At 36.4% G+C, this 26,438-nt stretch overlaps 1 protein-coding gene across 1 annotated transcript in view; it reads left to right on the forward strand.

Moving 5' to 3' along the window:
* The first annotated feature begins 5,047 nt into the window (after positions 1-5,047).
* The window catches only part of DSG3 (desmoglein 3), a 24,051-nt gene continuing 2,660 nt past the window's right edge, over positions 5,048-26,438 (forward strand). The window contains exons 1-14 of the mRNA XM_004683992.2: positions 5,048-5,095; positions 12,622-12,657; positions 13,086-13,214; positions 14,001-14,156; positions 14,563-14,707; positions 15,673-15,839; positions 16,657-16,785; positions 17,052-17,237; positions 19,528-19,799; positions 20,378-20,517; positions 21,108-21,335; positions 22,406-22,648; positions 25,186-25,316; positions 25,617-25,680. Of these exons, the coding sequence (XP_004684049.2) occupies positions 5,048-5,095; positions 12,622-12,657; positions 13,086-13,214; positions 14,001-14,156; positions 14,563-14,707; positions 15,673-15,839; positions 16,657-16,785; positions 17,052-17,237; positions 19,528-19,799; positions 20,378-20,517; positions 21,108-21,335; positions 22,406-22,648; positions 25,186-25,316; positions 25,617-25,680 (2,074 nt within the window). The remainder of the gene's footprint in view (positions 5,096-12,621; positions 12,658-13,085; positions 13,215-14,000; positions 14,157-14,562; positions 14,708-15,672; positions 15,840-16,656; positions 16,786-17,051; positions 17,238-19,527; positions 19,800-20,377; positions 20,518-21,107; positions 21,336-22,405; positions 22,649-25,185; positions 25,317-25,616; positions 25,681-26,438) is intronic.

Here is a 26,438-nt window from a genome sequence, read left to right on the forward strand (position 1 = left end):
CTATATATGCCACTTGATCTAGCAGATATATTTCAAAAGGGTAAAAAATAGGTGAATGTACTTTAAAAAAAAATTTAATGATGCCATGGACCAAGGTCAACAACTTTTTGCTTTGATTTCGTCTGACTAGACAATTGTTTATTTGTGGGAAATTTTTGTTAAGATGACAAAAAGCACAAAGGAAGAATTTTGCAAATGAAATTTGTGCTCATTTCTACAAAGTGTTTCTTTAGGAAAAAAGGTTTTTTGTTTTTGTTCTGGTGGTTTGTGAGAGATAAAATTAATGAGGGAAGGTCTATTTACATAATGTGTTTTGAATTCATCTAGTTCCTCCCTTGCATGAAAATATTAAAGATCTATTTATTTATTTACCTTGTGAAGCCCTGGGAATAGGCTACTGAAGGAAACAGACATTATTCCTTCCTGAGAGAGCTCACAGTTGAGTGAAACAGAACAACCATCACGTGACACTAAGCACCATGCAGGCAACAAATGGGAGTGAATGCTCAAGAAAGACTAACAATGAGGAGCATGTCCGAGTGTGGGGAGTAGAAAGTAAGAATCTCTCAAAAAAGGTCAGAGAGCTACCTCCTGGGAAATGAAAAGTAGTCAGCTGGGAGGCAAGGAAACTGAGTACCGGAGGCAGAAAGAGAGCTTAGGTTTTTGAAGGACAAAAGAAGGTGCAAGTGAAGGGGGAGGCCCGTGCGATGTGGTTGGCGAGGAAAACAGAATGGATCAGGCAGTTGCCTGGAATCCATGACAGGCAGGTCTGATTCTGTTCCAAGACCACTGGCAGATAGGATCCTTCTAAAAATAGCACTCAAGCTGTTAAGGATGGGGTGGATTGGGAGAAGGCAATTAAGGAGAGAGGCCTCAGTCACAGACCAGGAGCCAGGGCTCCAGGGAGATGGCAGGAATCTGGCTGCTGTAATAGCCCAGAGAAGGAAGAACAAGATGAATTCAAAACACATTATGTAAATGGCCCCTCCCTCATCAATTTTATCTCATACAAGCCTCAGAAGCAAAAACAAAAAAAAAAAACTTTTCCTAAAGAAACACTTTATAGAAATGAGCACAAGCTTCATTTGAAAAATTCTTCCTTTATGTTTTTTGTCACCTTACAAAAATTTCCCACGAATAAGCAATTTGTCTAATCAGACTAAAAGCAAAAGAGATGTTGACTCTGGTCCATGGGAGAATTAAAATTTTTTTAATGTGCATTCACATTATTTAACCTACTGAATGAATTTATTTGCCCTTCTGAAATGTGGATTTAAATCAATGTATGATTTTTAAAATATACCCAAATTTTTTTTTAAAAAACAATGGTAGGAATTACAGGAACATGGGGAACCATTTTGCATTTGTTCTAATTGGGTATTGGATTAACAGCTCCATTTGCACTAATTATTAAGGAGCAGAATGATCTCTGAAGATGCACATTTATTACACCTCTGCATGCCTTCAGGTGATGATCCTAATGGAAGAACATGATTTCCATTACCTTGAAAAACATTTCCATTTCCTTGAATAACAAAAGAAAGTGATGGGTCACAACTTTGCATTACAAGATGGATAGCTTTGTTAATGTATGATTTGTGTAACAACCATCTTAAATCATGAATTCGTGGACATTCAAGAACAACGAAATATTTACAAGTAGTGAGGTCTGGCACACAAGATATATTACATGAATGTTTCCAGTCAAAACAAATAAAAACCAGTAAAGGCTTGCCAGTGAACACAAAGTCTCATTAACATTCTCTGCTTGGTGAATAATGGAACTGCTGTAGAGAATGAGCATTGGACACATCATGGAAACCTTTGAACCCACTGTTCACTTGAATAAATATTCATTCTCATTGCTTCATTCCTAATATGATGCACAGTTCAATTTCTAGCAAATTGAGGAGTGGTTTCTTCAGTTTTTTGAACCTGTGATGTACTGTATCTACTTTCTCTTATATTTTCAATATGATGAAGCATAATATATATCTACAATGAAGTTCCCTTTTAATGATTATAATTATCATTGTTATGATCCTCATTTTTATTTTAGCCTCCTCAGTAAGAGCCAGTTTCAAATTTGCTTGAGTTTCCAAAACCATTATCAAAGAGTGTTAACATAACCATTCAACAAAAATCACTGGAAAATTCTTCCTTTTCTTTTTTTCACAAAGATGAACAAAACAGCACATGAAAGCACCGATTAATGCAGAATCACTAGGCAAATGCACACCTCTGCAAAAGTAACCCTCAAGTACCTCCCATCACTTCAACATTAGACTATTTTGTTAATTTCCTGAGGTCTTCTTTCCTCCAAAGAAAAGAAAGTGTTGTTTTAAAGCATCAATACTTTCAAAAGCACATAGGGAAATGGAGAGCCCTATCTGCCTTAGAATATACCATAGGCTTTCTCCTGGCTTTTTGCACTCTCCTTGACTGAAAAAAAGTAGTCAGTCTACATGAAGCCTAGTCTAGTATATTACTCTGCCCGCAAGGGTGCCCAAAATCCTCCTATATCTACCAATCAACAATCATTACATGGTATTTCAAACACAAAAGTGAAGTACTGGTTAAGTCCTTATCTTATATTCAGATAAGGAAAGAGTTGAATGATAATTAACATTCTCATTCATTTAAACTGTTAAAGAACTAGAATTCCAGGAAAGGTCAAAGTAAGCCATAACTAGAGTTTAATGCACAATGCAGTTAATGATGTGCCTAGGACATCCTAAATCTGCAACATTTTTAAAAAATTTTTGCCTTCAGTACAGTAATACATTAAAGAACTGCAAGATGTTAAATTATGGGATAGGGAAGAATTCGTAATGAAAGTTCATTATGTTTTTCACTTCTTCCCCATCCCAAAGTTTAGAATGTTATTCATAAAGACATGTTACTGTCACATTATTTTTCAAGTAGCTTTCTTTTTAAATTATAAAGTGAATGTATTCTCATTACCCAAAAGGTCAGCAAATATATACAGGTATAATGAAGGATATAAAATGAAACGCACCCAAAATCACTTCATTTAAAATATAAAGTCTAGTATATGATGGTGGTTCCTTATACTCTTTACCCAGGCGTATGTAGTTCCTCTGTGCTCGAAAGAAAAAGTCCCAAAATACACACATATAAACCCCCAATGTTCATCACTGTTAAGCAGATTCAAATACTAAATTCAGAAAGTGCATTTTGATCAAGGACTTCAGCACTAGGCACGCCATTAGTAAGTTTTCTAGTATGTACCCCAGCTCTAGCTCCTCAGAACTGTTAACTAGTTTGTCGCAGAGAAATTGCTTTCTAACTCAGACAAACCTTTGCTCTACGGCCTTTCAGGAACACAGCTACCGTAGTTGCTCTTTTTCTGAATCCAGTCAAAAAGGACATAAAACATGCATCATGGAATTCAGAGGGAACTTGACAAAGAATGTCAAGCCTGAGCTTTAGAAATTTCTTTCCAAGTGGAAGTAGACGTAAGGCATTATTTCTCTTCAAGTCAACACCCATCAGATTCTTCAGAAATACTATTTAAAGTAAGTGGTATCCGTCAGGCTAGTGCACATTTTCTGAAGTAAATAAAGCAATTTTTCTGTGTTAGCAAATATTTTGGCTCTGAGATCACATGATCTGTCTAAATCTGAACACAGTTCAGTATCACCCTTCACCACAAGAGTGGACATTAATCGGGAATGTTATGGGGAATACACATGATGTAAATATATAAATAAAAAATAAACTACTAACATAAAAAAACAATCATTTACAACACACACAGGCCTGTGTGTGTCCCAGCAAAATGTCAATTACAAAATCAACACTTTTCTGAAGATGGATGCTGGCAATAATTGAACAACAATATAAATGTATTAAATACCACTCAGCTGAACACTTAAAAATAGCTAGAAGAATAAGTTTTGTTATACACAGCTTACCACAATTCAAAAATACAGAAGATTATTCGTATTTTTCCCATTCCTAGAATACAATATCCTTTTCTGCCTAAAATGCTATATGATTAAATGGTTTTCCTGAAACTGGAAAAACCTCCAAAATATGTTGCATAAATACTTACAAAGATGAAAGTGCTCTTCTACCAAACCTGTCTTTAAAGATTTTGGAACATTCAGCAGTGCTTATAGCTATAACATCATAGGCAAATGAAATGGCAATGGTGTTAGTGGGGATTTTCCCCTAAACTCGTGATCTGAGTGCTCACGTGTGCAGGCTGGTCACTCTGGAAGAAATGTCTCCATTAGTTAAAAGTGGAAAGGGTGACCTGCTTCACAGGCAAGCTGCTTTTTAAAACACTTACAAATGAAAAAGTACAATAAGGAAGGTGTTATCTGATTCTAAGAGAACTGATTTTACGATGCATTATTTAGACAATTCAAGTCTCTAAGGCGCCCTTTAGCTGTTTATTCCAACTTTAGTTCTGTTTTCATTTAAAACTTGCATTGATCATTCCTTCTCTTCTTGGGATGTTACTTTCAATAACATATATTATTGTTTAACACATACCTTTCCTTTAATTTTAGGAACGTCCACATATACTTAGGCTAAAAATAAAGGCTTGTCCACATATTAGGTTTAGGGGGATTTTGTATGTTTTGTTTTACTTTTCAGTGTTATTTGTAACCATGAGAAGAAGCCAAGTAGATTCTTTCTCAGTGTAGTCAGGACTAGCTTCTGCACTTCCACACCATGATTAATTTATTATTCATCTGCTACCTTCCTATTAAACTTTGTCTTTAGCCTGTGAACTTTTCTTTCAGCTACCAACAAAGGATTTCATTGCTTTAGGAATTGAGGTGTGTCTAAGTTTTTACCTGGGAGCAAAAGTGATGCAAGCATTTCTGGTGAAACCAATCCTTGGTTTAGGGAGGGGAGGAATCGCATAACTGGTCTTCCGTGGACTAGCAAAGACAGGAGAGACACTGTGAACGGAGAAAAGGACTCTTCTCAGACATCAGATGCAGACAGAGAGCAGGAAGGACTGAGGAGCCTGCTACCTCGGATCTGGTCACCAGGGAAATCAGAGACAATGGCCTGTCTCCTTTTCAGAACCACAGGGGCTCTGGCCATCTTAATGGTAAGTGCTGTCTTTTTTCTAATAATTGCAAACTTTCTCTATTCCCTTCCTTGTTCGAGAATATAATATTCAATTGCTTAATCTCTACTGTAAACACTGGAAAGAGTACAGTGGAAATAATACTTTTAAATAAGACCTAGAGGTTTGCCAATTACCTCCTTTTGTTATTTCTTTAATGTTGCATTTTACATTGGAAAATAAACCAAAGACAACTGAATTTGAAAGTCTTTAGTTAATGAATTAAATAACCTAGATCCCAATCTACTTTCTGATACTCCTTCACTTTCTTTCTTATATTCAGCTGTCCAGTGTTAACTGAATTAGAGAGCCCAAAAAAAGAAGCTGTTCTCTTTTCCAAGATTATATATTTCTTACGCATATGGCTAAGAAGTCTACATGTCTAGTCTTGACAACTAAAATGCTTGTAAAATAGTCAAAGACAGCTGAAATTTAAATCAAAGCAAAGTTTAATTCTAGAGAAGTTGGGTGTGTTGTTAAGAAAACAAGTTTATGGTTAATCATTATGTGCAAAATATACCCAACCTTTAGGGAATGAAAGATAAGAACATTTTTATAGGCCATTTTTTCAAATGCTGTTGATTGGGAAAGTTTTATATCCTATAATCTAAAAGAGGAATGGAATCTGGAGCCATCGCACCAGCTCGATGTTCCTTAATGAGTTTAGTGAAGAAAAATATATCACTGTACTATCTGGTGTGAGGAGATATCAAAACAGTGAAATATACCACGAGTGAATATTTTTTAAATTCCTACTATGCATCAGTTTACCTCACTTCTTCTAAAATTTTGAAACATTGGATTTCAGGAAGCTAGATCTCAAAAAAGAATTCTCCAACACGTAAGCCTTTCTAAAACTCAAAAGGTTGCCTGTGAGTCAGTTTCCCAGCCTTCTCTCTTGTGTCATGTTGAAACAGAAAACTGGTATCACCCTGTCTATTAGAGTCTGTTTCTATCATGACAATGTAACTAATTGTTTTGATAATCAAATAATGTATTATAAAAAAAATATGACAATCGTTGGACTTTTCCTGCTTTCCTAATGGCTGTTTCTGGATGCACTACAGGTAACCTGACAAGCATATGTCAAGCCAATGACCACTTTGGGGAGCAAAGGGATATGCTGTGCCAGAATAGCTGTGTCATAAGGACCCAAACTTGGCTACTACAGCTGAGGGGGGTTCTTTTCCCTGCCTTGACCTAGAGACCACTCTCAGTTACCTCTCTGTTTTGTAGTTGTTGTTTTCAATATTTGATTTTATTTATTTATGCATACAATCAAACTCATGCTGCAGATAACTTCATAGTACTGAGACTCAACCCCTTGTGCCACGAAGGAGACCCCCCCTCTCTCTGGTTTAACAGTGAGAGCCTGCTACTGAGGACTTAACCATATTTGTGTCCCCAATGCTCACTATAATATTTTTTTTACTAAAATATCTTTTACAACTACTTGAAAAATGGATAAATTGATTCAATAAGGCTTTGGTAAAACATAATCTACACACTTGAATATAATCGTGGTAGTCATGGAGGAAACTGTAAAAGTAAGACATTTTCTTCCCCTCAGGAAAGTTCTACACAGACAGCTAAAAAAAAAAAAAACAATGTAACTTCATACATAATCATTAAACTGAGTGGGCTAGCAGTAATCTAACAATATTATAGCCACTAGTCACATGTAGCTCTTAAACACTTGAAATGTAGTTGGTCTGTATTGAGATATGCTGTTACGTGTTATCTACACATCATATTTTGAGGACCATGTAGAAAAAAAATGTAAGCAATATCATCAATAATTTTTATGTTACATATTGAAATAATAGAATCTAGAGATATTAAACACACATAAAAATTAATTTTTTTATAAATAAATAAAGTTATAAAATGCTTTTGCTTTTTTATTTTATTTTTAAAATGTGATCCTTATAAAGTCTAAATTATGTATTTGGTTCACATGTGTACTCCTCCTGTTTCTCGTGGGCAGTGATAGTCAACTGTGAGTCCTCGTTGTGGGAGGCAATGTCAGTCAGAGGTGACATAAGCAAACAGGCTCCAGAGCCTAGGCGACATCCAAGCTGCAGCTTGTCAAATATGGATGGGCCATATTTAACAAAAAGCAGACTGCTTATGGTCTTTGCCCAGGGCTAGTGGGCACTCTGGTTTGGCTGAAATGACAGTTCGCATTGGAGAATCTGGACATAAATTGGAAAAGCAGGTGAGGGTCAGGTTACAAGGTGCATTCTGTGAAGATTAATGGAATCCTTTTAGAAACAGGGAGCCACCCAAAGTTTCGAAACAATGTGGTGATGGGAAAAAGCAATGTTTTTCAAAGCAGTGTCAAGTGGAAAGGCACGTCTTTTGTTGTTGAAAGGTGGGGTCTGAAAGTAGGAAGACGTGTTTGGAGGTTTTGAATTAATTCCCCCTTATGACCATACAAAGGTGCCTGGAGATGTGAGACACAGAAGCAAAGTCATCAACTTCAGTCTGTGCCTGCACTGCTGACTCACTCCAGGCCTCGTTTTCTCAAGTTATAGGACAGTCATCATAAACCTCTTGACTGATTTAAATGGTCATAGTGAGTGTAAAACAGAAATGTGTACAAAAAGTGCTTTGAAAAAATATAAACCACTATCTAAGAAAAATCCCTGTCATAATTGTGAGATCTTAACTGGTTGGGGAAAAATAAAAGCTCTATTTTAAATGAATATAATAGTGGGTGTGGGTAAATACATTCAGATTGGAACACTTCTTGAATTTCCAACTGTTTAATCTTCTTAGGTCAATTATTTGGGAGGGAGGAACAGCTGTCTATTTTGAAGAATGTTGCAGGATTTACCAGTTTCTGGTCTTTATTTGATCCACTTCACATAAGAAAAATGAAACATTTTGGTAAAGGGATAGTGATTGAAAAATGCTTATGTTCAGAGATCTACCCTTTTGATAACAATATTTACCTGAAAGGAAACCACTATTCAGTGTTCTCAGTCTACAAAATCTGAAACTCAGTTTGGCAGATAACACTTTTATTAGCATCTGGACACTAAGCTGTTTTACTTTCCATTACTATCTTATGTAAAAATGTATTCATTACAAAATTAATTGAAAGTTTGAAATGCAAAGATTTTTAAAGCACGATGTTTTAAATAAATTAGTATTAGTAGCAGTAGTAATGCTGGGGTGAAAAAGAAAGCATCGTTTCAATACCAAGTTCTAAGATGTGGTCAAGAAACTCAATGATAATAAGAAGATTCTAGCAATTATTCTTTCACATGAAATTGTATTTCCAATGAGCATTTTGATTGAGACTATCTAAGAAACAATATTTAATTTCATTTTTTTGCTTTTCTTATCTTCGCTTTATCTTAAAATACATAGTAAGATGAAAATAGAATTAAAATTACTAAGTAAGTAAATATCAAATTTTGAGTTAAAATGTGTTCTAAATAGAGCAGAACCATCTTCAATAACTTCTTCTAGAGAATATCTAAAAAGCAATCTTTAGGAAAAGAATTGTGGGCTAAATGAACTAAATTAAATGAAATAAAATATGTGAGTTATCTTTTTCTCCTTTTCTCTTTTTAACAGATAGAACAATCTAATATTTACATAAATATAAGAAACAAAACAATATATCAAAAATGTTATATCAACCCCTCAAAAAATTAAAATTTGGAAATCAGAAGAACCTTGCCAATTGATTCTGGTTAGCCCTGCCTATCTTGAGCAGTATTCAGGAAAGATGTAATTACTGCTGCCAATTACCACTCCCACTTAATACCTGAAACCGGTTTTCACACAGAGCCAGAATACTCGGGACGTTTCCCACAAACCTCTTAGCCTTTGGCACTTCCTTTCCAGTCAAGAGTCAATCTGATAGCCTAAGGTAAGCGCTGGCTTGCTTCAGAATGTTCATCATAAGAAAGTTATAAAGACAATGATAACCACACACAACTACGCTATGGAAATTGACTGCAGAATGCCAGGCTGTGCCCTGCAGTGGTTCTCTGGCCTAAACCACAATGTGAACAGTGCCTCCTGGAGTTGTTCAAGGGCAGCCTTCACACTGCTACACAGAAGTATCTTTGTGATGCCTAAAAAAAAAAAAAAACAGGGGACTTGTCCTGAGTGCAGTGGGTTAAAGTACAGCTCCATGAAGCTAGCTGCAGCCACTTCAGCACAAGTTTGATCCCTGGCCAGGGAGTTGACCCACATGGTGTAGCAGACTTCTTCTCACTCTCCTACTGCTCCCCTCAGCTATATACCTGCTCTGCTTCCCACTCTGTCACTGGTGAATCCTCGTACCACCCCTGCTCCTCTGACCTGTACCCCAGTTCTGTTGGCATAAATAAAGAAATCTTTAAAAAATTTTTTAATATGCCTTGACCTGAATAATAATATTAAGAGATTATAGCATATCAAAATAGTTCTTTCATAGCTTTATCATTAAGCTTGGCAAAGAAGTGATTATTATATTAAGCACTTGGTCTGGATTAAGGTTCCTCTAAGTGCTTTCCACCTATTAATTTATTCATCCCTCACAACAAACCTATAAAGTAGAACTACTATCTGTATTTTACAGGTGAAGAAGCAAAGATTAAGTAATTTTCTCAAATTATATAACTGGTACGTGGCAAGATTAGGATTTCCATTCTGGGAGTCAGGACCCAGAGTCCAATTTTGTTTTACTACACTTGACTCCATCTCATACAGCATTTAGAATTAACCAAAAAGACAACTCAGTTGAATGTCAGGAAACTATTGAAACTTTAAGTATTAAATATTCAAATAATTATATTAGCAAATTAAATCAATTAGGTAGCCACATATAAGTACGAATGAACTAAAGTAATTGTTTCTAAAACACTATTCTAAATAATGTAATGCTACAATTATATTTCTAAATCTCTAAAACACACAGCAATATTCAGAAGTACTTAACTACTGCACATCAATAAAAGTCACATTTTCATAACTTTACCTAAAATTAGGGAACAATCCTGGTGGTTTGACTTTAAAAAAGAAGATAGAAAATGAGTAAGGGTTTTAGATTGAATAACTTCTCTAAAGATTGTGATTCTATGAAAATGTTGAACAAACGAGATATCTGTGTGCAATCTTTTTTCTCCAACCCATAGTTTAGGGCTTATCCTTCCTTTGCTTCCCAGGAAAGCAGGAATTGTGCCTTAACATCTATTTGAACAATCATTCTCTGTGGAGCTAGTACAAACATGATTCATATTTTCTGGATGACTCTTCCTTGTTTTCCTGTAAAGGGGAGCGTGCCTGGCCCAGCCCTCTGCTCACATGGGGCTGAGTTGTCCCTGTGAATTGAGAAGGAGTAGTGCAATTACCCTATTCCTCCAGTCTTCTCACCCAACTTATGTATGATCTTGCTTAATAAAGAGCAGCAAAGCTATAAAATCATTTTGAGGCCTATTATAACTGCATGTTCATCTTGTGGATAGCTTGAACACCTGACATTTGAAACAGGGTCTCAGTGCTAAACAGTCTGACATCCAATGTCTGATGAAATCCCTCCTTTGCTTCAGAGTAGGACCTTCCTCTTTATTATCACTTTCCAACTAAACAATGTAATAAATGTGCATTATGTCAGGACTATCTTCAGTCTTTAGCAGTTAACTTTAGTATAAAATTAGAATCTAGTGTAGTGGTGGTCTACATGCTTTATAGTCAGGCTACCAAGAGCCAAGTCCTGACTCTACTAAGGCTGTTAGCTGGTGCAAGGCATTCACTCTCTCATCTCTATTCCTTCATCGATAAAATAGGGATTATATTAATCAAATCTCCTTCATATGATTGCTGTAAGTACTGAATGAGGTGGTAAATGTAAATCTCTTAGAACAGCAACTGACACAAACACCACAATAAATATGAGTAACTATTATCACTCTATTTTTGTCTGCTCACTTATTTTCAAACCATCTTTTTCCTACCAGCTTGTCTCTAGATCAGTTAATCAGTCAGCAAATAGTCTTTAACATGTATTGAAGGACTGGTTTTTTAAGGTTGTATGGGAAAAAAAATAATAGAGAAGTTCTGATTTGGAAGTTTATAATTCTTTTGACTTAGCGCTATAAAGTACATACAGCAAAATGAAATCACATACATAATAAACTGTTATTGGTTAAACCACCTGGTTCAGAGTATGCACTGTACAAACACCCAAAGCAGACATCAGGGAAGACAGTTTCGTGGAGATTGTTGGAGCTTGAAATGATCTTAAAGAATGGGTGATACTCAAGTGGGTGAAGGAGAAAGAAAAATACGGCCCATGTAGAAAACAAGATGGAAAATGACACATATGAAGATCCTGTGTGCTCTAGAAAAAGTAAACAGCCTAACCTGCCTGTCTTCTTTTTATCCTCATTTAACTTATTTCAGATCACTATCAAACCTGAATTCAAAATTTATTTTTTTTAAAGATTTATGTTTATGGCCCTCCTTGGTGGCGCAGCGGGTTAAAGCACAGCCCTAAGAAACTGAAGCCACTTCCACATGAGTTCGATTCCGCCTGCCCCGGCGGTGACCACATGGCGCGGCAGACCTCTCCTGACCCGCCCGCTGCTCCCCTCAGCAGTGTACTTCGTCGATCTGCCTGTTCTGTTTCCCACTCTGTCTCTGGTGAAGCCTTCACCACCCCTGAGCCTCTGACCTGTACCCCAGTTCTATATGCGCAAATAAATAAATTTTAAAAAAAAAGATTTATGTTTATTTATTTATGCATATGGAACTAGGGTATAGGCCAGAGGCATGGAGGGGAGACAGGAGGGAGCAGGGGGAGGGGACAGGTGAGAGGATTCACCAGAGACAGACTGGGGAGTAGAACAGACAGATCTACTGAAATACACTGCTGAGGGGAATAGCAGGCAGGACAGGAGAGATCAGCTGTGCTTTTGTGGGTCACCTCCCTGGCCAGGAATCAAACTCATGCTGTGGTAGCTTCGATAGTTTGCTAGCACTGACTTTAACCCCTGCACCACCAGGAAGCCCCTAAAGTCAATATTTAAACTGAAGTAACAGGACAGAGGTGAGCAGGCCTGTGTCCCACAGCATACTCTACTTAGGGTTGCAATAGCTACCCCATCTTTTATGTTCTAAATCCTAAACCAGTCTAGCTCCATTCCATTCTCTCCACTTATGTATGTACAACAAAGATAATGCCCTACCTTGTAATTGAAGCGAACTAATATGATATATCATTTTTTTGAAGCTTATTACAATGATGATCTCCATTGTTTCCCAAAGCACAGGCTTCCATAACTGCTGGAAATGTAAGAAATGTGTGATTCAGATGATAGAACAAGAAAAACTTGATTATACTGAAAACAGTTTCTTTTTCTTGGTAGATTTTTACCCTTTTGTATACTACTTCTCCCAACAAACTACTATCTGAACAACAGAATGCAATAACCATAATGTATTTCTTGTGTCATTACTTATTTGAAGAATTCACAGTTAATTTGACTTTATTTAAATATTTACAGGTGATGGTATTGGTACATGGAGAATGGAGAATTGAGGTAAAGTAAGAAAAATGTTTATGCTATTAAAAGTAGAAAAATAATTACTTTTTAAAATTTAATTGTAAAAACAAAATTAAAATTCTAACAAGTAACCCAACAATATATAAGTATTTCAAGCATTCTTTTTCTTTTCTTAAGCAAATCAATAGGTTTTTATTAAATGGGTCTTATATACCCAGGTAGATATTGTGGGATATGATAAAGGAAAACATGAAATATGACTAAATACTAATATTAAAAATTATATAGTCTTGCCACTGTTTCACTTATATATTTTCCTTGCTTGACAAAGTGCAGCACACTAAGTACTAACAGTCTTAGAAGTCTTGAGACAGGGGATTCCTCAAGCTATCTGTCTATAATCAATCCTCAAAGCAAAAGTTTCCAACAATGTGCTTACTAAAACAGAATCCCTTTGTCACTAGACAAAAGGACAGGAAGAAGATGGCACAGCACTACAACCAGCCAAAAGGAGATACAAACGTGAATGGGTGAAATTTGCAAAACCTTGCAGAGAAGGAGAAGACAATTCCAAAAGAAATCCAATTGCCGTGGTAAGTCACAATGTGGATTTTAGAATATAAGCATGTTAGAGGTGTTAAAATAAGTGAGTTCCTATTAACAAAATGTGGAATCCACTGGACAAATTAACTTGGCATCTTCAATCAAAAATTATAATAACAACAACAATAAAAGAAAGAACAAGATCAACTATGGCTTCTAGAATAAAAAATAATTGAGACATATGGACTAATTTCAGTGGTCAGAAAAAATATGCATATAAGATGATTAGAAAAATGGATTGACCATTCATATATTGAAGCTGGGTGATGATATATAGGATTCTAATTGCATATGCATTTAAAAACTTAAAATCATAATAAAAAGAAATAATTTTGCTACATATTTTAACAATACAATTCCTTTCACTTTTCCTCTCCAAGTTTCCTTATTTAAACAGAAATGAATGTCCTTTTTTTTTTTTTTTTTTTTACTTAACATAATCTGTGAAGAGAGACAGCATTCAGAAATAGTCTTGGCAATTTTAAGTTTCCTTGACTTTCTTTCAACCTTTTTAGCATCAGAATGGCGGCTACATGCCCTGAGCAAATATTCTAAAACCAAAATGATTAGCACATATCCATATCAGTTCATGCTGGTCCACAAAAGTAACAACATGAATTTATTTCACATTCCTTCTATATATCATGTCAAAAAGTAAACAGCACAATAACTGAAAAGTGAACAGATGACTTAAGACTATGGAGGTGGAGGAAAGAAGGGAAAAGAAAAGGCCTGAGTGGTATTCACCGTGACATTTTGGGTATTGTCTGCTGCAGATTTCTTCAGATATTCAAGCAAACCAGAAAATTACCTACCAAATCTCTGGAATGGGAATTGATCAACCCCCATATGGAAAATTTGTTGTTAACAAAGACACGGGAGAAATTAACATAACATCCATAGTTGATCGTGAGGAAACTCCAAGCTTCCAGGTAAGTTTGCGCCTTCAGTATCGGGCCCCTTCTTCTAAGAGAAGGCACCCTGAAAGGAGTGCTCTTGTTCTGGTTGGTTGCAGGAACATGCATCAATCCAGCATCAAGACTAGCCTCTCTACTTAGGGTCTCACTTGTAGTTGTGTCCTTGAAGGAATCTACCAGGTGGGTGCATGAGAGAGCCCCGAAATGCAGTGTGCAGCTGGCTAAGAGCTTCTCCTTACCCTAAGACAACCTTCAGGAGGGGGCAACGGGTCTCACCCAGCACAGGCACCTTTTGCTATTTTGTCTATTTTCTTTTTTGTCTTTGCATCCAATTTCAATATGGCAGTAAAGTTTCTACAAATGTTAATAGTATGCAAACTAAGTTTGTAGCGTGATTTTAGTATTTTCCCTCTTTTTCTAGATCACATGCCGTGCCATAAATGCCCTAGGCCAAGATGTAGAAAAACCACTTATATTAACAGTCAAAATTTTAGATATCAACGACAACCCTCCTGTATTTTCACAAAGTATATTCAAGGGTGAAATTGAAGAACACAGTGCTTCAAGTAAGTCTTACAGTACCTATATTTCAATTTTTTTTTTTCAAACACAAATACCACTGTACCGCATCATTGTTATAAGCTTATTTATTTTCTCAGCTTCATCAGTAATTCTGCAGAAAAAGTCCTCAAGATAACCTGGGGCTTCCTTTCTGATTTTTATAAATGAGCTAATTATCCATAATCTTTCTATTTTTAAGTAGTGATTCTGTTATCAAGCCAGCGTATCTTGTTCTATGTATGAAAGTGAATTATTTACTCAGCAGTCACAAAACTAAAGTGGCCTTGGGTAATTCAGATACATAGGTTGGCCTTTTTTTTATAGTATAGAGACAGAGATTTATTTACATTATTTGGATAATAGAAGGAGAGGTATACAGTCACTCACTATCAAGAGCAGAAATAAGGACAATAGTCTCAACCCCAACACAGATAATGTTTAGAGAACTGGAGAAATTTTATGGAAGGCAGCACAGTTCTACCTGATTGAGGTGGGTGTCACATAATTTCTTTTGAGCCTACAGGTGTGTGCTTTTTTTTTTTTTTTAAAGATTTATTTATGTATATATACAGAACTGGAGTACAGGCCAGAAGTGTGATTGGGGGGCGGTGGTAAGAGGCCTCACTAGAGACAGAATAGAGACCAGAACAGGCAGATTGATGAAATGAACTGCTGAGACAGGAGAGACAGGAGACAGCTGAGGCCTGCCAGCCACGCCATGCGGGTGAGACAGGAGAGGCCTGACTGCCATGCCATGTGGGTCAGCTCCCTGGCTAAGGATTAAACTTGTGCCGCAGTGGCTGCGGACAGCTTCCTAGTGTTGCACTTTAACCTGTTGCGCCACCAGAGAGGGTCCTGAGCCTATAAGTTTTAAAATCTTAAAACACAAAGACCACTTTCAAACTGTGTGAAATATTTAATATGAACATGATGTCAATCTTTACATATTCTTCAACAACTTTATTTCTAGACTCACTGGTAATGATACTAAATGCCACAGACGCAGATGAACCAAACCATTGGAACTCTAAAATTGCTTTCAAAATTGTCTCTCAAGAACCTGCAGATGCACCCATGTTCCTCCTCAGCAGACACACTGGGGAAGTCCGTACTCTGAGTAATTCTCTTGATCGAGAGGTAAAGCAAGACACTTGGGAACATTCACAAATAAAATATTTGATCATATAAAAGTAATAGAAGAAATTCATTCTACCAAAGGAAAAAAAAAAAGAGGTTCTCAGTATGTACTTGTGCCAAATCTAAGGGAAATTATCTAAATCTGAGTGTGATTCTAGTGGGGTACAATATGTACCAGGAAACTGTGCCAGTAATTGTACCCCAAGCACATTCATTATCAGTACACCAATGGAAGTTAAACTGAAAGAGTAAAAGGAAAAAAAACAAAACAAAACACTGGCTTGCATGGCCAAAAATTGAACTCTAATCTTTCAGAAAATGTGTCTCTTAAACAAAGGGAGAAATTTCTAGCCTTCTCCAATGCCACACTGTTTCTCTTGGTTTCTTTTCATTTTACTCTGGCTTACAGGACATTAAATAATCACTTTCCTCTCTCTTTCCTGTCATTCTGTCAACACAGCTACCACTACCATCATCATCTCCAGCACCATGTACTATCTTGTCAAGTTCCAGATTACTGAATGTACAAATGACATTTCACATAGGCTGGCAGGGAGCTACATCAGTGATCTTCAGTCAGACAGGCATTCCACCAAACCTATCACCTATTTTTATCCTCAGTGTATTTTCTTACCATAAAAAGTTCACAAAAGAAAGCTTTTTATGGTCTAGTTCCTTAAAGACGTCTGCCCAGCCATCCAGAGCCTCATACATCTCCTCTACAATGGACAGCAAAAGTGTATGTGATTTTCCAGAAAATGAGTCATGAGCTTGAAAACTTTCACCTCATTTTTCTTTACTTTTTCTCCAAATGTAGAAATCTAGCAGTTATCGTCTGGTTGTGAGCGGTGCAGACAGAGATGGAGAAGGACTCTCAACCACATGTGAATGTAGAATTAAAGTGAAAGATGTCAATGACAATTTCCCAATAATCCAAGAATCCCAGGTAAACTTTTCACTCCTTAAAGAAGCATTTACATATATATGTATTTTTATTATATACTTTACCATCCCAATTCAGTAATTATTTAATAGCTTTTATTTAAGATTTCTGCTCTTTTCCTCAAAAAATAAATTTTGTGAAAGATAAGAATTCAAATAACCAGCAAGGAAGTAGTGTATAATTTGAAAATGAATACTATTCATATAAATAAAAATCCCTTTCAATTAAGACCTGCGCTGAATCTTAAATTCATCTTCTCTCCTTTTCAGTATTCAGCAAAGATTGAGGAAAATACTTTAAGTTCTGAGTTGCTACGATTTCAAGTAACAGATTGGGATGAAGAGTTCACAGATAACTGGAATGCCGTGTATTTCTTTACCTCTGGAAATGAAGGAAATTGGTTTGAAATACATACAGACTCTAGAACTAATGAAGGTATCCTGAAGGTGGTTAAGGTATGCTGACTTACCTTCAGAAAACATGCTAAAGTACATAGAACTTTTTAAGTCCACATAGGTCTATTATCTAAGTATTTTTCTTAACATGATTTATTTCCTGCCAACCTATCGCACTCTAGGATAAATATACATTACTATAGATATATTTATCGGTGCACCTGCTTTAATGAGAAGAAAACAAAACACATGTCTTAAATTAATCTCATTCACTCTCACTATTGGATTGAAGTTAGAGAGAAAAATACACAGAACTGTGGCTTACAAGTGTGTCAACTTGCTTTTAAAAAGACTACCAAAAAATGAAAATTTTCTCTAGAAAATGAGAATTGTATGTAAACTCTACCTGCAAGGTAAAAATAATTGAGTAAAACTTCCATTTAACATGCTTAATTATGGTAAGACATTCATCTAATGTAATATAAGGCTATTTCTGCCTAAATATTGCATAAACTAGAAAAAATATCGGGACTATTACTTAGCATGAGGCATTAGACTCTATGGGTGTTTCTTTCGTTAATTCATTTAATTGAGTTCAGTAGAGTGAGGGGCCTATAACATCCCATTAACAAGGAAATTACCAGAGCCACACAAGGAGTTCTTATCAGCGGGCTTTTCAGAGAGTGAAAAGTGATCTTACTTGCAAATGTTTTGTTATAAACACCCAGAAGTGCCTACGCATGAAATATTTCGTATCCTGTTTTGGTGCTCTCCAAGCTCCCAAACTGGAAACCTGAGACTTACCCTGAAATCATGGCATTTCCTCACAGCATAGAGTGAGTCAAGTCTGTCCTAGAAACTGACTCTGTCTCCCTCCTTACAGCCTGTGCCCTAGCCAGCCTGGCCTCCCGCCCCAAGGGATGGCAACCTCTCCTAATAGGTGATCCCACCTCCTATTTCTACTGCCCTCTGTTCTCCCACTGCCACAGAAGGACTAATTGTATGGCAAAGGATAGAACTGGACTTTTAGTGGTGAACTTAAAGTAGTATATACAGATGTTGAGTGATTGTAATGTGTACTCTGGGAAACTTATATATGTTAGCAGGCGATGCTACCTAATAATATATTTATTTAAGTATATTTATAATAATATAGTTTAAAAATACATGTATATATGTATCCATACATATATATTTTTAAATAATGATATAAATTAATTAAAAAAATAATAATTCAGACAGTTACTCTCCTTCTTAAAACCTTTCCTTATTCTCCATTGATGCTGAAAGTCACCCACATCTCCATTTGCCCACTCAAATCACCTGCAACCCTTGGCTGGACTTAGTTGATTACAAGGAGAGGCCAGGCAGCAAGTCTCCTCATGAGACTCTACTGCGCACCCCTGCTGATGGCCAGCTGCTGCCTTGAGGCAATATTCATCCTCAAAGCTAAGAAACTAAGTGAAATGACCATAATGAAAACAGGTCCTCAGTCATTTTTGGCAACATCACCAGGATTTTTTTTTCTTTTTTTGAACCAATGCTGTCATGAAACGTTGAATAAAACAATGTTTGAGGACCTGCTGTATAAGGCATGTGCACCCAGCCCACTCCCTAGGACCTACTAAACTCCGTGGAAATTTGCTATCAAATGGCAAAAACAAATCCTGGGATATCAGGCCATCACCATCAGAGGTTTAAAAAATCTATATTAGTTACCAGCAAGCCCATCTACAGAGAGTGGATGAGACATCCACTCTCTGCTTTGTGAAGGCCTATTTGCCAACCAAGTTTAGTAAGATAGTCTGCCCTTGCCACCTAAGGATTTTTGTTATAGTACAGGGATAATTATTCTGTGAATGGCCATAGGTACCACTAATAGAAATGCATCACAAGCTTAATATTTTCAGTCATGACAACAATCTAATGAAATTAGTTTTTTGTTCAGAAGTGGAAAGTTGAGGGTCAGAGAAATTAAATGTTGTGCCTGGTTCACAGACAGCTCTTAATAGTAATAGAACCAAGATTCTAACAATTCTACTATTGCAAATTTGGAATTCTTTCCACTGTACCACACAGCCCCAGAGATTGTAATGATGTTTTTTTCTGGCTGGTCTAAAAAGAGATACTCTGCTTTGTAAATATCAGTTACCAAACTAAGATCTAATGAACTAAGAATCCTAAAGTTTTCTCTTATCTCCACATTCAGTTATTTCTGAAACTGTGTTTTGTTGTATCGTAATAAAAAGATCTACTTAGACTATGTAGCATACAGTTTTCTTGGCCTCTTTGGATTTGCCAGATCATATTTTTAAACACTCCTTTCCTGCTAATTTTGTTTTTACTTTAGGCGCTAGATTATGAGCAACTGCAAAGCATGCAATTCAGTATTGCTGTCAAAAATAAAGCCGAATTTCACCAATCAGTAATCTCTCAATATCAAGTTAAGTCAACGCCAGTCACAGTTCAAGTAATAAATGTAAAAGAAGGTATTATATTCCATCCTGGTTACAAGAATTTTATTGTCCAGAAAGGTATAAGTAGTAGCAAATTGATCAATTATGTCCTGGGATCCTATCAAGCCATTGATGAAGACACTGGCAAAGCTGCCTCATCTGTTAGGTAAAATAATTTTTACATTATTTTATTATTCCTTGATGTAGTTTTCATCTATAAACTATCACAAAACAACACCTAAAATATTTGCCAAGATCACAGAGACATAAAGTATATCACCCACACATAATTCAAGAGCCGTGTAACTAAGTCATTACAGCATACTGTTTAAGCAAAAACAGAATGTCTTCTTAGCCTGTTTAGAAAAGAAAAAAGTTTCATAGAAACTATCATTGAGTCTTAACAAAAAAAGAGTCGAATTTCACCAGAAGTCCATGGAACAACTAGAGAGAACAGCACCTACAAAAACTCGTACTTAAATTCCAAGTGCACTACCCAGAATAATTGCTCTTGTATAAAGTTACTTTACTGTGCAGAGCGGATATTTGAAAAGTGAGACTAACACATATTTAAGGATTTTGAAATACTCCTTTCCATGTTAAGTTCTAATTTTCTGCTGCTTTTTATGAAACTAGATTTCAATGTTTAAAGTATAATACCTTAAATATTAAATGAGTCATTTTCATTAAATAGGTAACATTCCATGTTTAAAAAAACCATTCTCTTTTTCTGTTAAAAAACAGATATGTCATGGGACGTAATGATGGTGGTTTGCTAATTATTGATCCAAAAACTGCTCAAATCAAATTTATCAAAAACATTGATCGGGACTTTACTTTCATAATTAACAAGACAATCACAGCTGAAGTTTTGGCCATAGACGGTAAGTAAAGTAATGGAATTGTTTTCAGAGAAGTGTTACTAAAATTGCCATTCTTCATGAATAAGTGGTTATGCTTACTTAAGATATTACCTCTATCATTAAGTAGAGTTTATTATCTTAGGGACCTTGAGTCTCAAGTCTAAGGCAGTTGAATATGGTAGAAGACAGCATTACAATTTCTCAGTAGAGTTTGAAACAACAGTACATTTTATAATCCATCCCTGGGCTTACCATGATAAACTGTGTTTTGCTTTAGAAGCAAAAATATTTCACACAGTGCTGGCTCACACAGTAGATACATTTAAGAAAATTCTCCTTTTGATGTTGCTTCACTTGTAATCAGTAAATTCATCCCTTCCACCTCTGGTTCCAAGCAAATTAAATTAATAGCCAACACCCCTAATTAGAGACACCCTCCTTGTTGACAAATTTAAATTTGCTTTTCACAAGATGTGGAAATTGGACAACATCTTTTGACTTATAAGATAAATATACCAGGAGAAGCCACGATTGTTGGTTGTACACAAAAGAAATATAAAAGCTCAACTTTTTTGGTATAATCTGTTAACTCTAACATATTATTTTTATAGAAATCACCGGTAAAACTTCTACAGGTACCGTGTATGTTGAAGTACCTGGTTTCAATGAAAATTGTCCAACAGTTGTCTTTGAGGAGAAAGCAATTTGCAGTTCATCACCTTCCGTGGTTGTCTCAGCTAAGTCAGAAGACAGAGATAAATATACTGGGCCCTACACATTTTCCTTGGAGGAGCAGCCCCTTAAGGTGCCAGCTGAGTGGAGGATCACGACGCTCGATGGTAATAATGAGTGGAAGCTGATCCGTCTTTACATTTCCAAAAGGATCAGAGATCCAATTTTGAGCAGATTTTTTTCCAAAAGTAATTTTAAAAATCCTTCGCAATGAAAGATACAGTCTTAGTCCTTTGAATTTCTTCTGTCTTTAGAAGAGAAATGATGGGTATGACAGACCACTGACACTACTAGTGCACTAGTGCAGACTGGCACAGCACAGTGACGGAGAATAGAGAACGCCAATGCTCCAGAGGACACAGACTACAGGACTTCACCACAGGGTGCCCCTGTAGCCAGCAGTGGACTCATGGAAGGACCACTGACAGGAGCACTGGAGTTCACAGCAGTCAAAGCAAAAACTCAGCCTTGATAACTCATGCACATGGACAGAATTCAAAAACATGGACAGAAGGGGAAGACAGACAACTCGAGGGCTGCGCAGGAGTCTGGGATTGGTCTAGACGTGCAGGAGAGTGCTTAAGTCCCAGAGAAGGGAGACCCAATTTTTTTTTTTTTAAGATTTATGTATTTATGTATACAGACTGGGGTATAGGCCAGAGGTGTAAGGGCAGTGAGAGGATGCACCAGAGATAGCGTGGGGAGCAGAACAGGTAGATCAATGAAGTACACTGCTGAGGGGAGCAGCGGGTGAGACAGAAGAAATCTGCTGTGCCATGTGGGTCACCTCCAAGGCAGGGGATCGGGCTCACACTGAAGTGGCTGTGACTAGATTGCAGTGCTGCGTCCTAACCCATTGTGCCATCAGGGACGGCCAGGACCTGATATTTAAATGATATACATATCCCATCCTTTTTGCGAGGGGGCAAGGGGAGAGGGAAGAAATCAAGGTAGCATGCCATCTTCATGAAGGAGAGTAACAGGTACACCTGGGAAGATAGGAGGAGGAAATACAGAAAAAATTCACCCAACTGAAACTCTTACAGCCTACACAACTACAACCACACCCACTACAGGCCCCCAATGTCTAGTGATGTCTTCATGACTTACCAAAAATAGTAGTTTCAAAGATTCAGTGATATCTTGTCCTATCATTGATGTGTGTGTTTCTCCACAGCTACCTCTGCGCTTTTAACTGCTCAGCAGCAAATAGTTCCTGGAAAATATAAAATCCCCCTCATAGTTAGAGATGGTAAGGATCAACTCTGTGAGATGCCAGAGGACTTGATCCTGGAAGTCTGTGATTGTGGAGCGAGTGATGTATGTGAAGAACCTAAGTCCATATATGGAGAGAGGTCGCGGTGGAGCCTGGGGCCGGGAGCCATCGGCCTGATATTCCTTGGACTTCTGATGTTGCTGTGTGAGTCTTAAAAATTTTCCTTCTGTTTTTCACAGGGTGTCAGTATTTGCAGAGGCCTTCACACTACACAGAAAATGCATCTCTGAAATTCAAAACAATCCCTGATACTCTTACGTGAGGAAAGGGCATTTTCAGGAAAAATCTGAAATGAATCTCTATTCATAATGCCAAGAATCTCTATTCATAATGCAGCAAACACATCTTATGTTCCACATTTAGGAAGCAGCATAAGAGAACCAAGAAGGAAAGAAAAAAAGTGAATACTTTCTACACACTGCCAGTCTTACTCATGGTCAAAATAATGACTTTGTCCATGAGTGTGGCATTTTCTAAAACGTCTTATCCATAATCAACAAAAAACAACAACAACAAAAACCTTAAAAAACAACAACAACAAAAACCCTGGTCAAATATTTAAGGAAAATAAATAAGTATCATAGGCTCTAAGAAATTACTGCTTGATCCAAACATCCTAAAAATGTATTAATTTTAATAAAAGTAATTTTTATTCAATAGATAGACTTCTAAAAAATTATACTTACATCAAAATTTTGTGACCCAAATGGTATTTTGAATGTAATAATTCTATTCAAAAAAAACTTCATGTCAAATTCTTGAATAAATAAGAGAAACCCTAAACTACAAAGAAATACAGAAATTACATGACAATACACAGGTAACCATAACCCAGACTTAACCAATATTAAAATTTACCATATTCATAGATCTCTTTTCTTGAAAAAGAGAAATAAATTGTTACACATACACAGCTCGTGAGATGTGGCTCTGAACCATAGGCCGTTGTACATTTGGATTTGACGCTAAATGTGGCAGTGGGAGGAAACACACTGTCATTCCCACAATCATATTTGCTTCCTGTGATCCCACCATTTTAAAAATGTTATGTTTTGAATTTTGTACAGGACAGAATTTTTTAGTCTGTAAAAATATACTCAACACCTTGAAAAATCCCTCACACCTATAGAAACCAATATACATTGTCCACACAATGATGGACACAATTTCTAAAAGACTATTTGACAACTTAAAAATATGAACCATGTAGGGATCATCACACTTCAAAGTTAATTTGTCAAGTCACAATAATTAATCCTTCCTAAACTTTTAGTAAAGTTATAGAATTGAGAATGGCAATTAAAAAAGCCTTTAAAAGAATAGTTTATATGAACATTAAATTTTGAGAAAAGTATTGATTATTTATAATCATTTTACTTTATTAACACTAGACCTAATTTTTTCACACTGTATTAGGATTCACCTAATTTGTGTAACTAATGTAACCCATCCTAGTAACACTAGTAAATCCTCAAAGCACTAACTAGTGTCATTTACCTCTATTAACTCACTTAATCCTCACAACAATCTATGGTGTAGATACTAGTCTCCCATTTTATGGATGAGTTAGTGGACACAAGCAAAAGTGATATAATTTACCTATATGGGGAGTGACAGAGCCACTTAGAATTCTGTCTCCACAGACTATGCTCTGAAAACCCCTCACAAACTTGCTGCTAATTAGGCAAGATTCTAACTTTGGGTTCAGGTGATCCCAGCCGGCCAAAGTAGGGTCACTGATAAACAAAAAAAGGTGGGAAGCACTTAAAAATGAAGGAAACTTACTTTCTTGGCTCATTACCATGACCATGTTAATATCTATTGCAAAGATAAAGATACATATAGAAAGAATGAAAATTACTTTGGGAAGAAAGCTGCTCCAACCCAGGTATTCATAAGTCACAATCAAGAGGGCATTCATGGCCTATATTAAACCACCACTCTGGTTGCTGAGGGAGGCTTCTGGTTAATTAATGTTTACTAACATGATAAAATTCACATTATCATGGCCACCTAAAACCTTGACCATTCACTTGTGTGTTCACCCAACATAATATATGTAGCCTCAACATGTACATATAAATGCAATCATTAAAAAAAAAAAACACTATAGGCCCCCCCTTGGTGGCACAGCGGGTTAAAGCACAGCACTAAGAAGCTAAAGCCACTTCGGCATGAGTTCAATTCCCGCCAGCCCCGGAGGTGACCACATGGCGTGGCAGACCTCTCCTGACCCGCCCGCTGCTCCCCTCAGCAGTGTACTTCGTCGATCTGCCTGTTCTGCTCCCCGCTCTGTCTCTGGTGAAGCCTCTCGCCACCCCTGAGCCTCTGGCCTGTACCCCAGTTCTGTATGCACAAATAAATAAAACTTTAAAAAAAAAAAAACCACTATGGAAAAGGATTAAGGAACCACCATTATCATTCATCAAAATACCGTAAGGCAACAATTTACATATCGCAAGAAGAATTTAATCTGTCTTCCTCAGTTTCATAATCATATGAAATTTTAATATGCTTAATTTACCAAATTTTAGTTTATAAATGCTAATTTTGCTTTCTATCGGGATTTCCTATAAGTCTTGAAAATACTGTATTTGCTTTGTACATTTCTGAGAATTGTCACATCAAATCCTTTCAAGTGATTCAAGTGTTCTGATATTTTGCTTTGATTTGTTTACTAGTGGCTCCCCTTCTGCTGCTCACTTGTGACTGTGGGAAATTTGGGGGAATGCCAGGATTTATCCCAGTTCCTGATGGTTCAGAAGGAACAATTCACCCATGGGGGATTGAAGGAGCCCAGCCTGAAGACAGGGTAAGGATCCAATTTGTAAAACATTTACTTGAACTATTTGGAGAAAAATTCAATTTGAGATGAATGACAACAATGAATAATGAGGTATTAAAACGAACTCCATGGCCCACTGTTTGAGAGAGAATGCTGGTAGGAGACAGAATTTTATTTCTTCAGCTGTCAAATCATAAAAGTGTTTACACCTGTAAGAATTCAGGCTGGTTATTATTTCACCATTTTCAATTGACCACATTTTACATCTATGGCCATGGACTCTGGTTCACTTTTTAATATATTTATATTTTTTAATATTGCTTGCAGGAAGTCACAAATATTTGTGTGCCTCCTATGACAGGCAATGGAAATGATTTCATGGAAACTTGTGGTAAGTGAACACTGAATTTATTTTTTAAAGTAATAGTAATAGGTTAAATAAGAAAAAAAGAAATTTGAAAAATAAGAGGTATCTGATTTCATAAATGCATTTGTCCGTTGATGCTACATTTTTGATAGCTGAAGATTTGTTACATATTTTCTGACTTTTAATAAACCAAAGTGTAGCTTTAAACCATCACTGTTCTTTTCATAGGTAAAGATTTCATACCTATAGAAAAATATAAAAGAAAATATAATAAAACTGTGTACCTACACACAGTTTTGACTATTCTTATGTACTATGAGCAGATAAAGCCTTATGCACATTCTTGCAAATAGTCTAACCCTTCTACTTCTCCAGAACTAACAGTATCCTGATCTGAGTTCAAGTTCCAATTTTTATATTAATCATAATAGAATAAGATTGCTTATTTTGTCATAAAGGTGAAAAAGTTTGTTTTACCAAGTGACTGTTTTATTCATGTTACCTCAGTGCCGCAACTAAGACCAAAACCAGAGGAACAATAAGTCTTCATGCCTATCATTAAATTTTTCTTAATTCCATACTTAGTAATAGATTGTTTTTAAATGTACAAACTGCAAACTTTGAATGCAATTTGCCAAAAAATGTCACTGCCCTTATCAACTTCCCCAATCTTCACCTGCTTCTCTCATTATTACTACATAACAAAAACTATATTCAAAATTTTCTTTAAAAATATAACTCTGGGCCCTCCCTGGTAGCGCAGCGGGTTAAAGCACTGCACT

Source organism: Condylura cristata, unplaced genomic scaffold, assembly GCF_000260355.1.
Source record: "Condylura cristata isolate star-nosed mole 26May11 unplaced genomic scaffold, ConCri1.0 scaffold00016, whole genome shotgun sequence".
NCBI classification, from domain to species: Eukaryota; Metazoa; Chordata; class Mammalia; order Eulipotyphla; family Talpidae; genus Condylura; species Condylura cristata.